The sequence below is a fragment of the Cupressus sempervirens genome, chromosome 9 (assembly GCF_028749045.1).
Source record: "Cupressus sempervirens isolate cs-2001-9-10 chromosome 9, ASM2874904v1, whole genome shotgun sequence".
In the NCBI taxonomy this organism is placed as follows: domain Eukaryota; kingdom Viridiplantae; phylum Streptophyta; class Pinopsida; order Cupressales; family Cupressaceae; genus Cupressus; species Cupressus sempervirens.
The window spans coordinates 663,642,522-663,656,241 of record NC_143126.1 but is presented as its reverse complement, the minus strand read 5'-3'; the positions used below and the strand labels follow the sequence as shown (position 1 = coordinate 663,656,241).

At 36.0% G+C, this 13,720-nt stretch overlaps 1 protein-coding gene across 5 annotated transcripts in view; it reads left to right on the top strand.

Moving 5' to 3' along the window:
• Positions 1-7,649, top strand: part of LOC149540501 (shikimate kinase 3, chloroplastic-like) — a 150,922-nt gene extending 143,273 nt beyond the window's left edge. For 2 of the 5 annotated variants that reach the window (XR_016356411.1, XM_089801599.1), the window contains exons 10-11: positions 7,052-7,182; positions 7,336-7,649. Coding sequence is in view for 3 of the 5 variants with exons in the window: in XM_089801599.1 (XP_089657725.1) it covers positions 7,052-7,138 (87 nt within the window). In the remaining 2 variants the exon portion in view is untranslated. Of the gene's footprint in view, positions 1-7,051 lie in introns of all 5 variants that reach the window. The other 3 variants (XR_016356410.1, XM_089801598.1, XM_089801600.1) reach the window with 2 other exon arrangements.
• Positions 7,650-13,720: the final 6,071 nt, after the last annotated feature.

Below are 13,720 nucleotides of genomic sequence, written 5' to 3'. Positions count from 1 at the left end.
TTCTTTTGACACAGAGATAGAAGATTTTATTTCACGCAGATGTAGATTGGCTCCAATTTCTTACCATCCATTATGGGATAGATTGGTACCATCTTTTGAAAATAAAATTGGTAGTAGCAAGTTACTCAGCCTGCAGCATCGACACACCCGGAGCAGTTTTTCAGAGATTGGATTTGATGGCAGTGATTCAGGTACCTATGGCTGTTGTCATATCTACAGTGCAGTTGGGTGCAGGTGTCATTTTGACAGGGGCTTGAGTTTTGATAGAGTTGATGTTTCAGTTGGCTTGAGTTCCGCAGAATGGTTTCTTCTACCGACATCTACAGTTGGTTTTTAGATGATTTCATCAGAATTGTCAGTTGTTTGGATATTGAGTACAGTTTCTCAGCTACTGGTATTGATGATTTTTCTCCATGGGAGTATGAGGAGGATTGGGATGATATACAAATTTACATTTGGGATCCAGGCATACTGATTGGTTTATAGTTCAGCCATTGCTTGGGGACAAGCAATTTCAGGAAGGGCGGACTGTCATGTCCCCATTTTTGGTGACAGTTCGATTTAATTAATTTAATTAATCTGGTTGTCCAAAATAATGAATATTTTATAAGGATGACTAATTAATTATTTTAATTAAATAAATAAGTGATATTAAGTTAATTATTTATAAAGTTATCAAATAAATAAATATTAAAAGATAACTTTATATTTAATTAATTTAATAAAGTGACTTGGATTATAAAATATTTAATAAAGTCACTTAAGAGATAAAATCAAAAAATGTTCTAGAAGTCTCTGGAGAAGATGGGAGAAAAGAATAAATAGGCACCCCCGGGGCTCCATTGGAAAAGAAGCAGTTGTATCTCTCTTTGATTTCAGATTGTGATTCAATCACAGGTGCATTGTGGAACCTAGGGTTTTTCGCAATTGTCACAGTTGGCCATTGAGAACGATAACTCTCAATCGGTACGCAATTTTGAGGGTGTGAAATATCATCCGAATTATTGCAGATTGGAGGTGGCATTTAGTCATTTCATCAGGGCAGAATCTGTGGCTTAAGGCCAAACATTTTGGAGGATCATTCTGAGAAATAAGTTAAGGTTTTTGTAAAGTTGGAGTTTATTATTCAGGAGTAAGACGACTCCATTAGCATTCTATTTAGGAAGTTGCAGTGTGAGCAGATTGGAGGTAAAGAACGAATTTCCGAGCCCTTCCTTCCAGCCAACATTTTATATATCATTAGAGGCCGAACCTGGGACGTACGCAAATTGCAAAGATCATTTGTGGTGGAACAACGATTGCATTAACCTGCCGGCCAAAGCCAGGGACATTCGCTGTATAATCAGTGGTTGGGTGTATTACTGATCTGAGTCTGCTACTCTAGGGCATTTTCGTCATTGGAGGTAAAATTGAAAGGTGAAAACGCAAGTGCCGGAATCAACACTTAGCGGAAGATTGGAGGAAGGACTTTCACGCGGTTCAAGTTTATAAATTATCGACCATTAACGAAGGGCTTTCTTGCGTGTGGTTTTTACACATCGTTGATGGCATTGCGCAGGATAATAACGAGATTCCGATCAAGAAGGGAGTTTAAGACGACTGCACGATTTGATATGATCTGGATATCAGGCGAGCGCCATTCTGCGGATTGCAAACAAGAGCGATTCACCTTGGACTAGTGGTTAAGACAGTCAACAGTCGGTATTACTTGCGAGTTTGACCTTGTAAATCCCTTGACAGTACACGCAAGGCAGTCTGAAGGAACTTAGTAATCGCACGGGCCTGCGCGGCAGTTTGGACAAACATTAATGAATATTATTTAGGTAGATTTTGCATCAACAGCCTTCATGATGATTAAAGGAGCCGGCAATCTCAGAAGAGGGGTAGCAGATTGGCGACATCAGTCTACAAGTTCAGATAGGGCATATTTGATATGTTCAGATAACATTGGGCCACTGGTTGGACAGTGATGGTTGGGTATTCCGTGAGCAAATCCTAGTAGCTGGAGCAGGAAGCAAGGTCTGATCAGTATTCCATTATTGAAGACCGAGGAAATGCAAGCTTATGTATGGAGACCAGTCTTAGCAATTGAAGACTCAATATTGATTCTCCTCTTTGCTAGGTTCACCTAATTAATAAGATTATAGCAAAGTACATTTGCAATTGTAAATCTATGCAAGTTTTTATTAGCAAATAAAGTTGGCATTAAAGTGTTTGACAAATTGTCGTAACTCAGTTTTGGTGTAATTTTAGTAGTTCTTCAAGACAGGACCATTTAGTAGTATTAGAGCTTGTTTGCTAACTGTTTGACGAAATACCGAACCCTTGAAGTATTGAGTTTTGGTGTTAAAAGAAACAATAACCTGTCGGGGTTATTTCAGAATTTCTAAGGTAGCAGTTCCGGCTCATTCCTGTAGAGGTCGGACCATCCATTCAGTCCCCGAGTCATGGAGGAGTCCCTCGAGGACTAGCAGTCGTATCAGAGCCATAGGAGGTGGCAGTTTCACAGTTGGAGGGTGTGCCCAGAAAGGATGAGGCGGCACTAGATGTGGACATGTTTACCGCAGCGGTAGTAGAGGTGAATAGTGATGGGGAGTGGATCATGGACAATGTGCCGAAAGAGGATTATGGGTCAGATGAGGACAGATGCAGAGATTACCTCAGGGCTATGTGGGCTACGCTGTAGAAGGGACACAATGTGGCATTGTAGGCTATGACTCGGCAGAGAGAGTGGCATTTGGTTCGGGCTTATGTCAGAGGGATTTGTCTGTAGTGGTTCCGTTCATGTTTTGAGGACAGAGGATGGCCAGTAGTTGAGGCACTGGAGATGTTAGTGGATTGGGCCACCGAGCCGAAGTTGGGTCCATGCAATACTTCCATGGAGAAGCTGGCGCACGAGATAGTAGGATTGTACAAAGAAGTCTACTATGCTCACGGGCGTGCGCAGGCGGACAGGGCAGCAAACAGGGTTGCAGCGAAGAATGAGACGAGAGAAAAGGTAAATGCAGAATTGGCCAGCTAGCAAGCATGTGGGCAGCTGAGCGTGCAACACTGTTGCAGGATAAGGAAGCGGCTGAGCAGGAATTGCAGTTAGCAAAGACCCAGGCTATGGATGCAGTGCTTCTCCTGAAGGAAGCCGTAGAGGTTAACACACGGATTCAGAAGGATTTGAGCATCCGGACGGAGCAAGTCTATGAATTGCGCCGGCAACAACATTCTTCAGCATCACAGCCTCCTCTCTAGTGTATATTCTTTGTCTATTGTATTTTGTGGTCTCCTGTTTTTGTTAGTTTTGAAGTCGCTAGGAGACAACTTTTCTTTTAGGGGGGATGATGTTGTCGGTAGAAACAGTGTAGCTGACAGGTAGATTAGTATTATTATGTAGCTGACGGACCCTTTCGGGAAGGTTCGGCGGGAAGCATTTATACCCTGTCTGGGATCATTGTAAATGATCTTATCATCTGTATGTAATCTCTTGGCATATGCGAAGAATAAAAGGAGTACTGCTGTTCTTGTTCATTGTCTGTGTGCATTAATCTATTTACCCCATGCGGTAAACACTATAGTCACCTTGAAAGGATCCAAGGAGGTAGTAGCTCATTCTTTGGTACCAAATTGCAATTACTTGAGCCTATCAAGAAGATAATTTGATGGATTTCTCATCTTCAACCTGAGTTTCTGATATGTTAACTACACTTGATAGTAGATGTAGTAAGAAGAGGCTTTGAACCATCGATGTGAATCAAGTTGCTAATGTAGAGACAAATAGACTAGTTGTTTAACTGAATGTTTGATAAGCAGTAGTTGAATGAGAATTAAACATAAAAGAATTGACAAGTGCTAAAAAGATAGAGTAGAATCTTATCTTAACTAGAACAAAATGGGCAAAACTCTGTAGGAAAAGGATTTTCCTTTTACACTGCCTTCATGCTATATTCAACTATTATATAGCTTTACAATATAGAACTGAAAACTTACTAAAATAGTAAATCAGACTATTTTGTCAGATCTAAATAATTGTCACGCTTGGTAATGACCCGTGTCCTTAGAATTCAAAATGGACAGTTGGGTGACGACATTTTTTGAAAACTGAAATTTGTCCTTTGGGGTCATAACTTGTAGCTCATAACTCGAACTCAAAGTTTGGATATGCACTGGAAAGCTTTGGTTACAGACTAATTAAAATTCCTTGAAGTAGTGCTAAAGTAAACCATCAAGGCACCTAAGCAAGGTATGATGACCAAATTCTAGTCTGGAGGGCTCTGGAAATATAAAATGATATAATTTAGAAAATACTGAAAAAAAATGAAGATATTTAGAATTTTGGATTTGTGTTAAATTACTACTTGGTTGACCCAAGTTGTTCCCCAGATCACATTTTACCCATAAATCTCTTAGCAAAATGCAAGGCCAGCTAGGAGTACTATCAAAATAATGCTTCCATGTTAAGATACTGTTCCAAATTTGTATTCTCAAAAATTATATTATAACTCCTATTTCAATAATAGTAGTGTTGAGAGATGAGTGCTCAAAATTATATCTTAGTAATTCAAGTTGGGGTATTGCTGTTGCTGATAAGGTTGTAGCTTCCTCTTGGGCATGTATAAGCATATGCCCATTGTTGTAATTAAATGACTTCTAGATCAAGTAATTGTTCATTTCTTTTTCTCCTTTGCCATGTATTTCTAACCCCGAAATTTTGAGAAACACTGGCCTGCTAGTATAATGCTTGAATGTTGCTTTCTTTACTGGATAAAATAAGCTAATTTTCTTATATGTCTTCTAGATCAAGTAATTGTTTATTTCTCTCTCCTTTGTCATGTATTTCCAACCCCTAAGTTTTAAGGAACACTGGGCTTGCTAGCAATGCTTGAATGTTGCTTTCTTTACTGGATAAGAGAAGCTAATGCATGCAAATATTTCAGGCCTAATCTCAAAAGCTAATAGAGTCTAGAGATACAATAGACTTCCTACTAATACTGACAAAAACCTGCATTGCAGGCAAATTGAGTTAGAACTTAGAACAGATATAAGATACTAAAACCAGAATGGTTAAGAAAATTCTTAAAACAGTATCCAGATAAAACTTTGACATTCAGAAGGCAGGAACTGATATCATTTGATTTTTTTCTGAAGGAACTTACTCAATATGCATGGGCATGATATTCATTGCTATCTTAGAGCTGCTAAAGAGCTCTCAGTTTTGGGTGGAGATATCTGGAGGAAGTTACCTCAAAATTCAGGAGGGAATGACTTGTTGGTGGTTGATGGAATTCATATCAATACTGTTAAGATGAATCTCAGCTAGATTGGTATCATCTAAACATTGGGTTAATTATTATGGGCAAATTTTGTATTATCACATCTAATACACGCAAATCTTTCAAGCTGAATCTTAAAAGATAATAAAAGTGCAGCTAGAGACTTGCTGATCATAATGACACAAACCTGTATTGCAGGCAAACTGAGTTAGAACTTAGAATAGATATAAGATACTAAAACCAGAATGCTTAAAGAGATTTCTGAAAACGGTTTCTAGACGAAACTTTGATATTTGGAGGGCAGGGGCTCGTATCATTTGATGTTTTGCTAGGAACTCATTATGCATAGGCATGTTTTTACGTTTTTGTTGCTGTCTCAGAGCTGGTAAAGAGCTCTCAATTTAAGTTGGAGATAGCTGGAAGAAGTGCCTTACAATTCAGAAGGGAATGCCTTGTTGGTGGTTGATGGAATTTATATAAACTCTGTTAGGATGAATTTCAGCTAGATAGGTATCATCTAAAGTTTAAACATTGGTTATACTTGATTGCTTTAGGCGAATTTTGTATTAGCACATTTATTACATGCAAATTGTTCAGGCCTAATCTCAAAAGATAATAAAAATGAAGCTAGAGACTTGCTGATCATACTGACACAGGCCTGCATTGCAGAAAAACTGAGTTATAACAGAGAAGATACTAAAACCGGAATAGTTGAGAAACTTCTAAAAACAGGATCTGGACAAAACTTTGATATTCAGAGGGTGGGGACTAATATCATTTAATTTCTGCTAAAGGAACTCGCTCAATCTTTATAGGTATGTTTTTAATTGCTATCTCAGAGCTAATAAAGAGTTCAAATTTTGGATGGAGAAATGTATGGAGGATGTTCCTTCACAATTCAGAAGGGAATGGCTTGTTGGTGGTTGATGGAATCCATATAAACTCTGTTAGGATGAATCTCAGCTAGATTGGTATCATCTAAACATTGGTTGTACTTCATTATTCTAGGCAAAATTTGTATTAGCACATTTAATACATGCAAATCGTTCAGGCCCAATGTCAAAAGATAATAAAAATGAAGTTAGAGACTTGCTGATCATACTGACACAAGCCTGCATTGCAGACAAATTGAGTTAGAAACTTAGAACAGATATAAGATACTAAAACCAGAATAGTTAAGAAACTCCTAAAAACGGGATCTAAACAAAACTTTGATATTCAGAGGGTGGGGGCTAATATCATTTAATTTCTGCTGAAGGAACTAGCTCAATCTGTATAGGTATGTTTTTTATTGCTATCTCAGAGCTAATAAAGGGTTCAAATTTTGGATTGAGAGATATATGGAGTATGGAGGATATTCCCTCACAATGCAGAAGGGAATGGCTTGTTGGTGGTTAATGGAATTCATTTCAATTTTGATAGGATGAATCTCAGCTAGATTAGTATCATCTAAAAATTGGTTATACTTCATTATTATGGTCAAATTTTGTACGTTATCATATTTGTAGAATACAATCAAGGCTTCATTGCACACTATAAGGGAAAATTGTGAGTTGTTTTGGCACTTGTTTGCCTCTGGGTTCATTTATTCTTGTAATGAAATTAAATCTGGCAATCAGTTGTGTGGCTTTGCTCATGCCTTTTAAGTATGACAGTCCAGTTGAGATACCATGTTTGTCCTAACTGTTTAAAACTTTAATGCCAATTTTGATCAAATACTGGATCCAATTTCCTTTCATGGGGTGCATATCAATAAAGTACAGGTTTATGTCCATTTTATCATTTTTCAGGTTCTCAAGGGAATAAGCAAACTTTTGAGGTATAAGGAGCTGCAGCAAGCTGCATCTGCACCGGCAATACAGCGGAATATCAGATAAAGCAATTTATTGAGCTATACTCATTTTTCCGCCATACTTTAAATGTACTTGTGTAATCGTTGAAAATTTTCAATTAAGCCATCCTAAATTATAGACGGTTGAAACATATTTTTGGAGTTCTGCATGGATGAAACACGGTATGCATTTCTGTAGTCATTCTGATTCCTTGGTCATTGCTGATGGATTGACTTCTGCAGATTCCCCCAAAGTCTATGTTGAAAAAGTGCAAATACAGAGAAATGCATGACTTTCTTGTATTTTTAACTTACACATTCTTACTGAGGACCATTTATGTTTCAATAGGAGGCAGGTCTACAACTGTATAATCCATGGGAAAGTGGTAATCACTCTTTGGCCATCTGATTCAAAATCAAGGTTTCCTGCAAAATGTTTTGCATACAAATAAAGATCTCCAGAGTTTTGCGGGAAGTGTGTTTGTGTAAAATTCATAGATATGTAAGAAATTTTTTTGGCAAAATATTGAAGAGTTATTTATTGATCAATTTAGGAATGAAGTTCTTGTTCTTTTGAGCTTGGCAAATTCCCAGAGTTGTCAGGAAGGATGAGTGTTTCAATTTATCATATAAAAGAGAATTACAGGAAACATTAGAGAGTTTTTCAATTACTCAATTGAAGAAAGGAGTCATTCTATCTTGTCTTGTTTTATAGCTTGGTACTTTTTTGTTGAGGTTATGGTCTTTAAAGCAGTGTCAAGTAATTGTGGATCACATTCCTAGGATTTGTAGAAGGCATGATGTGTGACAAATTTGTATAAAACAATTATCTTACCAAAACATTTGGAGCTTCATATTCTTATTAAAACTTTCGTAAGTCTTCTCAAACATGAGGAGCACTCCTAATTGATTGTGATTTGATGAGCTACCAAACATATTAGGAGCACTATTCTATGAGCCTAACTTTTGTTGCAAGTGCGCAAGTGATTTCATGCCTATACATTTGTAGAGACCACACTTTGTTGGATCCCACTCAGGATGAGATGTACCATGGAGGAAGTGTGGGCTCCTATTAACCATATGTGGTCACATGGAAGTGTGATGTGAATCAAGAAAATCCAAGAAATTTCAGAATCTTCATTGAAAAAATAAGAGTGCCCATATATTTAGGAGGAAATTTTATGAGGCTGTCAGAGGAGGAATTATAGATCTTTCAAACCCCTATAGAACTTTGGGATATCATAATAGGCCAAATGACAACAATTCATTGTTGCAATTCCTTTTCTAATGTTGCTGAAAAGTTTAAAACATTATTTCTGTTCTCATTCTCTTAAATGTTTGAATGCCATATTGTAATTATTGTATTTCCATGAGAAAAGATGCTTACAAAAAATTAGCAATATCTTTGAAGGAAAATTATAAGCTCTCCTCTATTAAATGATGACCCTAAAAATGTTTTAACACATTTATTAAAGCTTGTACCACACTAATAGGAGGCTTTGCACCCAAAACATAGAAATATGGTGTTGTGCATGAAAGTAGTGATATTCTATTATACAAAAATTTGACCATATCATTTAAAAAAGATTGAGCCCTCCAAGTGTGTTGTTTGCTAGTTGTCTTATGGAAGATTGGCCAATTCATTTGATTAGTTTTTGTAATTTCTTTGACATGAGAGTTAAATTAGGGCTTTCAAAAGATGAAGAGTCATCTATCAAAATATTTGTGCTAAGAGTTGATTTAGACTCATCAAGTTGATTTTCTCAAAAGCGTACAAAATTTTTAGAGCTTAAAAGAGTCAAAGGCAAGAAACCAAAACATCATTGCTACTTTGCAATTTTTCCAAGATTGCACATAGAGGTTTGAAAGCTCAATTTGTAAGCATGGTAGATAATGAAAGTTTTCGAGCACTTGAATACGTAGTTTTTTTGACAAAGTTTGCAAGACTTTCGAATGTTCAACAAGCTTATACTAGCAAGGAATCAAGCTTTCTATGTAGTGGTGTAGTTTTTGCAAAATTGCACCAAAACTCTAAAAAATTGTATTATTTGTCTTGTTGGAGAAGAAAATCATTTGCAAGTTGGCAAAGTTTGTCAATCCATCAAAAACTTTAAACCCTAAGAATCACTAAATGACATCCGAAATTCTAGTGTCTTTGCAAGACTTTGTAACCTCATTCAAAACCTTTGTGGTCTTGCTAAAAGCTCACTTACCACTTTGAATTAATTGATAAACTCAAAAAATGACCCCCAAACCCTAAGTGAACACTTTATTAACATGTTTTGTTAACCATTTTGTCAAAACATTTTCTTCAGCCTGTACATCTAGTTCTCTTGCCACATTGCTTTCCTAAAAAAAATCCCACTTGAATTACACGACCCTTTCTATGGTTGTACCCTTTTCATTTTCCCCACTTGATGGATATTTTTCTTAGTGTTGAACTTATTCTCCTACCAAACTAGGAGTGTGCTTGTTGATTTTCTCTAGTAGTGTCTTTTTTTATTTGTACCTAAAATTTTAATTTCTTATATACTCCAAATACTCGATAAGTTGTGGTAAGAAAGTGGACTTTCCAAGCACCCTTGCGATTTTGCAATTACATTAGAGGTTTGAAAGAGTTGTAACATTGTAATTACTATAAAATCGCTTGACCTCAAATTTGCAAAGACATTGATTGGCAAGGAATTGGATTTTGCATACACCTTTTCATTTTTTGCTTAACTATCCATAAACTTTAGCTAAGGTATAAGGAGATGATATTTTTAGCTATTTGTAGAAGAATAATGCACGTACTAAAAAAGATGCCAACCCTTTTGTTTGATAGATTTCAACTTGTAAACAAGGTAGAAGCTCCTTCTCTCTCAATAATTTTGGTGTTTATCATCCATCAAGAAAAATGAGGTATGTAATCTAGGGTGTCAGTGCAATATCTCAATTGAAAATAATTATGCAAATTTGACTTTAATAATGATACAAGATAAAGAGGGGCTTCCAAGCATAACTCTTAACAAGCCCTAAATTTGATTAGCAAAGCCCAAAGACGACAAAGAGATGCTAATACAAAATCTAAAAAATTATCAAGTGCACTAGCAAGGCCTCATTCATGCAATCTTATGAGATTGTAATGAAATCTAAATGAGAAGATTTTGGATATGAAATGTACACAAATAACCCAATATAGATCTAAAAATAAGTAGCTTCCAAGAGGTAAATTAAGATATGAGGTCACCTTGAAATATGTAGTGGAAGATGTATTTTAGCTCCAAAAATTGTGGATTCAAGCTTGTTTCTGAATATCTGACTGTGGATTCATGAATGAAATGACGAAACAAACAAATCCCAAAAATCATTCTTCCAAGAAAAACAATAGAGTCTAGGTCAACTTGAAAGGCCACATTCTTGCAAGGTCGATGAGTACTAGGTGCCCAACAAGTGGTCAAACTAACTTCTACAAAAAGGCCTACAAGTTTTTTTCTAGATCTATGTGGGCTAAATTGATATCTTGCAATTTTGTAACAAATTTTGTGTGTGTGTGTGTGTGTCAGTGGCTATAAAGGGGTTTGCCTTAGTCAACACCCCATTTTGGTGATTTCCACCTCCACGAATAGCCATTAGGAAAATGTCGATTGTGTATGTGTATCTTAGATGTGTAGATCTATAATGTAAATATGCTAAAATGCTAAGAATCTACTCTATGAGTGAAACCCTAGCATGTAAATGTGCATATATGTGAATGTATGTAAAGCATGTATAAGTATGAAGGTGCAACGAATTAGATCTGAAGTATGATTTTGAAACCATACCAAGCTCCTAAGGCTAAAGTACTCTAACCATCTTCAAGATCCCTTCACAACTCCATCATGATGTATCATCTTTGAATGCTTGATGAACAATAATAACTTTGCTTTGTGAAATGAAGAATAAGAAACCATCCCTTACTTTCATCTTGCAAATGCCCTATGTCAGATTGGGGTGTCCACACATACTTGCATCCTATTCCTCTCATGTAAAAATGAGGGGTTTGATGCCTATTTATAGTAGATTTTTTTATTTTTTTGCAAAATTACCCCATGAGGGCCAACTGCATAGATGAGATTTTAGTGTAGGAATAAAATAACACTGAGCCTAGAATCACAAGAGAAGAAACTCCTAGTCAAGGTCAACTTGGTTGACCTAGACCAGGACCAGGTCAACTTGAGTCGACCTTGACTAGAACTAGGTCAACTTGGGTTGACCTAGACCAAAAGGTCAACCTTATGAGTCTTCCTGTTCGAGATTCTAGGTTGGCCATTTTAGGGGTGTAATAGGTGTTCCAAACTAATAATTATCTGCAAAATGAAGTCTAGAAGGAGGAGGATACTCACAAGTTAACTCCAGGTTTAGTAGATATGTGAGAGAAAGGGAAGTCAAGGAGGACATAGTAGGTCCTACCTTTGTTTTACTTAGGAAGAAGAGAACAAAGCAAACACTAAAGCGAGACATTGTTTCTCAATTGCAGTATAATGTGTTTTGTTATCAATCAATGTGCGACTTATGTAACAAACATGGCATTCCTTACCATCTTGGTCATGTTGAGCCAAGATGATACTCAACTCTTTAGAAGAGATAGAAGTATAAAGAAAGTATGGCTTGTTTGGTTGAGCCGGTTGTAAGATAGGAGGATTAGCGAGATAAGTTTTGAATTGTTTGAATGAGAGCTTACAATCTTTATGTCCAAAGAAAATAGAATCTATATTAATCAAGGAAGTGAAAAGAATAATACAATTTGGTAGATGAGAGACAAATCTATGAATAACCTATATCTTCCCTTGTGAGCTACAAAGTTGCAAAATATTTTGAGGAGGCATAGTGACAATAACATCAATTTTCTCTCTATCAACCTCAATACCTCTATTAGATATAATGAACCCTAGGAGCTTCCCACTATCTACTGCAAAGGCACATTTTTGTGGATTCAAATGCATATTATATTTCCTTATTCTCTTAAAAACCTATCTAAGAGTAAGAACATGTACTTCACATTTTATAAATTTAGCTAGAATGTCATCCACATAATCCTCAAGGATCTTATGCATGTAATCATGAAAAATCAATGTCATAGCTCATTGATGAGTAGCACTTGCATTCCTCAATCCAAAAGGCATCATCACCCAAAAAAAGGTTCCCCAAGGATTAATAAAAGTAGTCTTATATTGATCATAAGGATGAAAATCTGATTATATACAGAGTACCATCCATAGAAGATAATAACACATGTCCAATAGTTGAATTTACTATCATATCAATGCTAGGTACATGAAAACCATCTTTTAAAGAAGCCTTGTTTAAATCACAAAAATCAATGCACATCCTTATCTTATTTTCACCCCTAGAGACAACCACAATGTTAGAAATCCAAGGGGAATAATCTTAGAACGTATAAAATTAGCATCCAAGAGTTTCTCTATTTCAGCCTTAATAAGAAGAGCAATAATAGGAATCATTTTACGAATTTTATGTTTAACGGGTTTAGCATGAGATGTAAGAACTATGTTGTGAGTAACAATCTTAGGATCAATGCCTAATATATCCAAGTATTTCCAAGAAAATATATTAGAGAATTTCAAAAGAAGTTTAGTGAGCTTTTTTTGTTCATCTTCATACAAACATTTTCCAATCTTAATAACCTTTTTAGGATCATCAAGATCAACTAGTACATCTATTGTTTCTGTGATCAAGAGATTACTCTTTTGTGCTTCTTCCATGGGTGGGAGAGGGTCAATATATGGTTCTGATTTAGTTTCTTGTCCAAAAATATTCGTTAACATCAAAATGATAAAGTTTTCTCTTATTATGATGGAAAGAAGGTAAATCCTCATATGCCCCCAAGAAATTAGCTAAATCATCATCAGAGGAGAAAATATCCAAACAAGGTGTTTGATTACTTGTGATAAGATGTGGGTTTGATAACTTCAAGGAAGCATCACAAATATGATTCGCATTCAGAAAGAAAGAAGGTTGTTTATAAGGATTAAATCCCAAACCATAATTATGTTCACAACAATAATTAGATATAGGAAGTTTTACTCCCTATTCAAAATTTTCACACCCTTGACCATTAAACCCATGTTTAGCAAGCAAACAATATCCAGGACTATAACAATTGGTTACATCAGAGATAGTCAAAGGAGCTTCATAAGTCACTACATCATAACAATTAGGCTTAATAGCTTCAATGGTTTTGTTAGATGAAGCAACGGAAAATTTATTACTTAACTCTCCAAAAAGAGGAGTTGAAGAAACTTTTCCTTCTTTAGGTTGTTTAGGTGCTTTCATCAAACATAAATAAGAAACCTTGTATTCTCTAATGAATGTAGGATTAAATTCCAAGTTGCCCCTATAATCTTCATATATAGAATCAGAGGTATGTTCTCACTTGATTGATTTTTAATTTTAGATTTATTTTTTTCTTTATCCTCCCTAGGTCCTAGCACCTTAAAGGATTCAACATTGAAGCAACTGTTAGGCATGTCATCTTCATGGAGTATTCATCACATTGTCATAGATAAACTTACCTTTGTGATGAAGAGTAGAGGGAATAACATGCATATTATGCAACCATGGTCTTACCAAAAAAAGGTTATAGTTG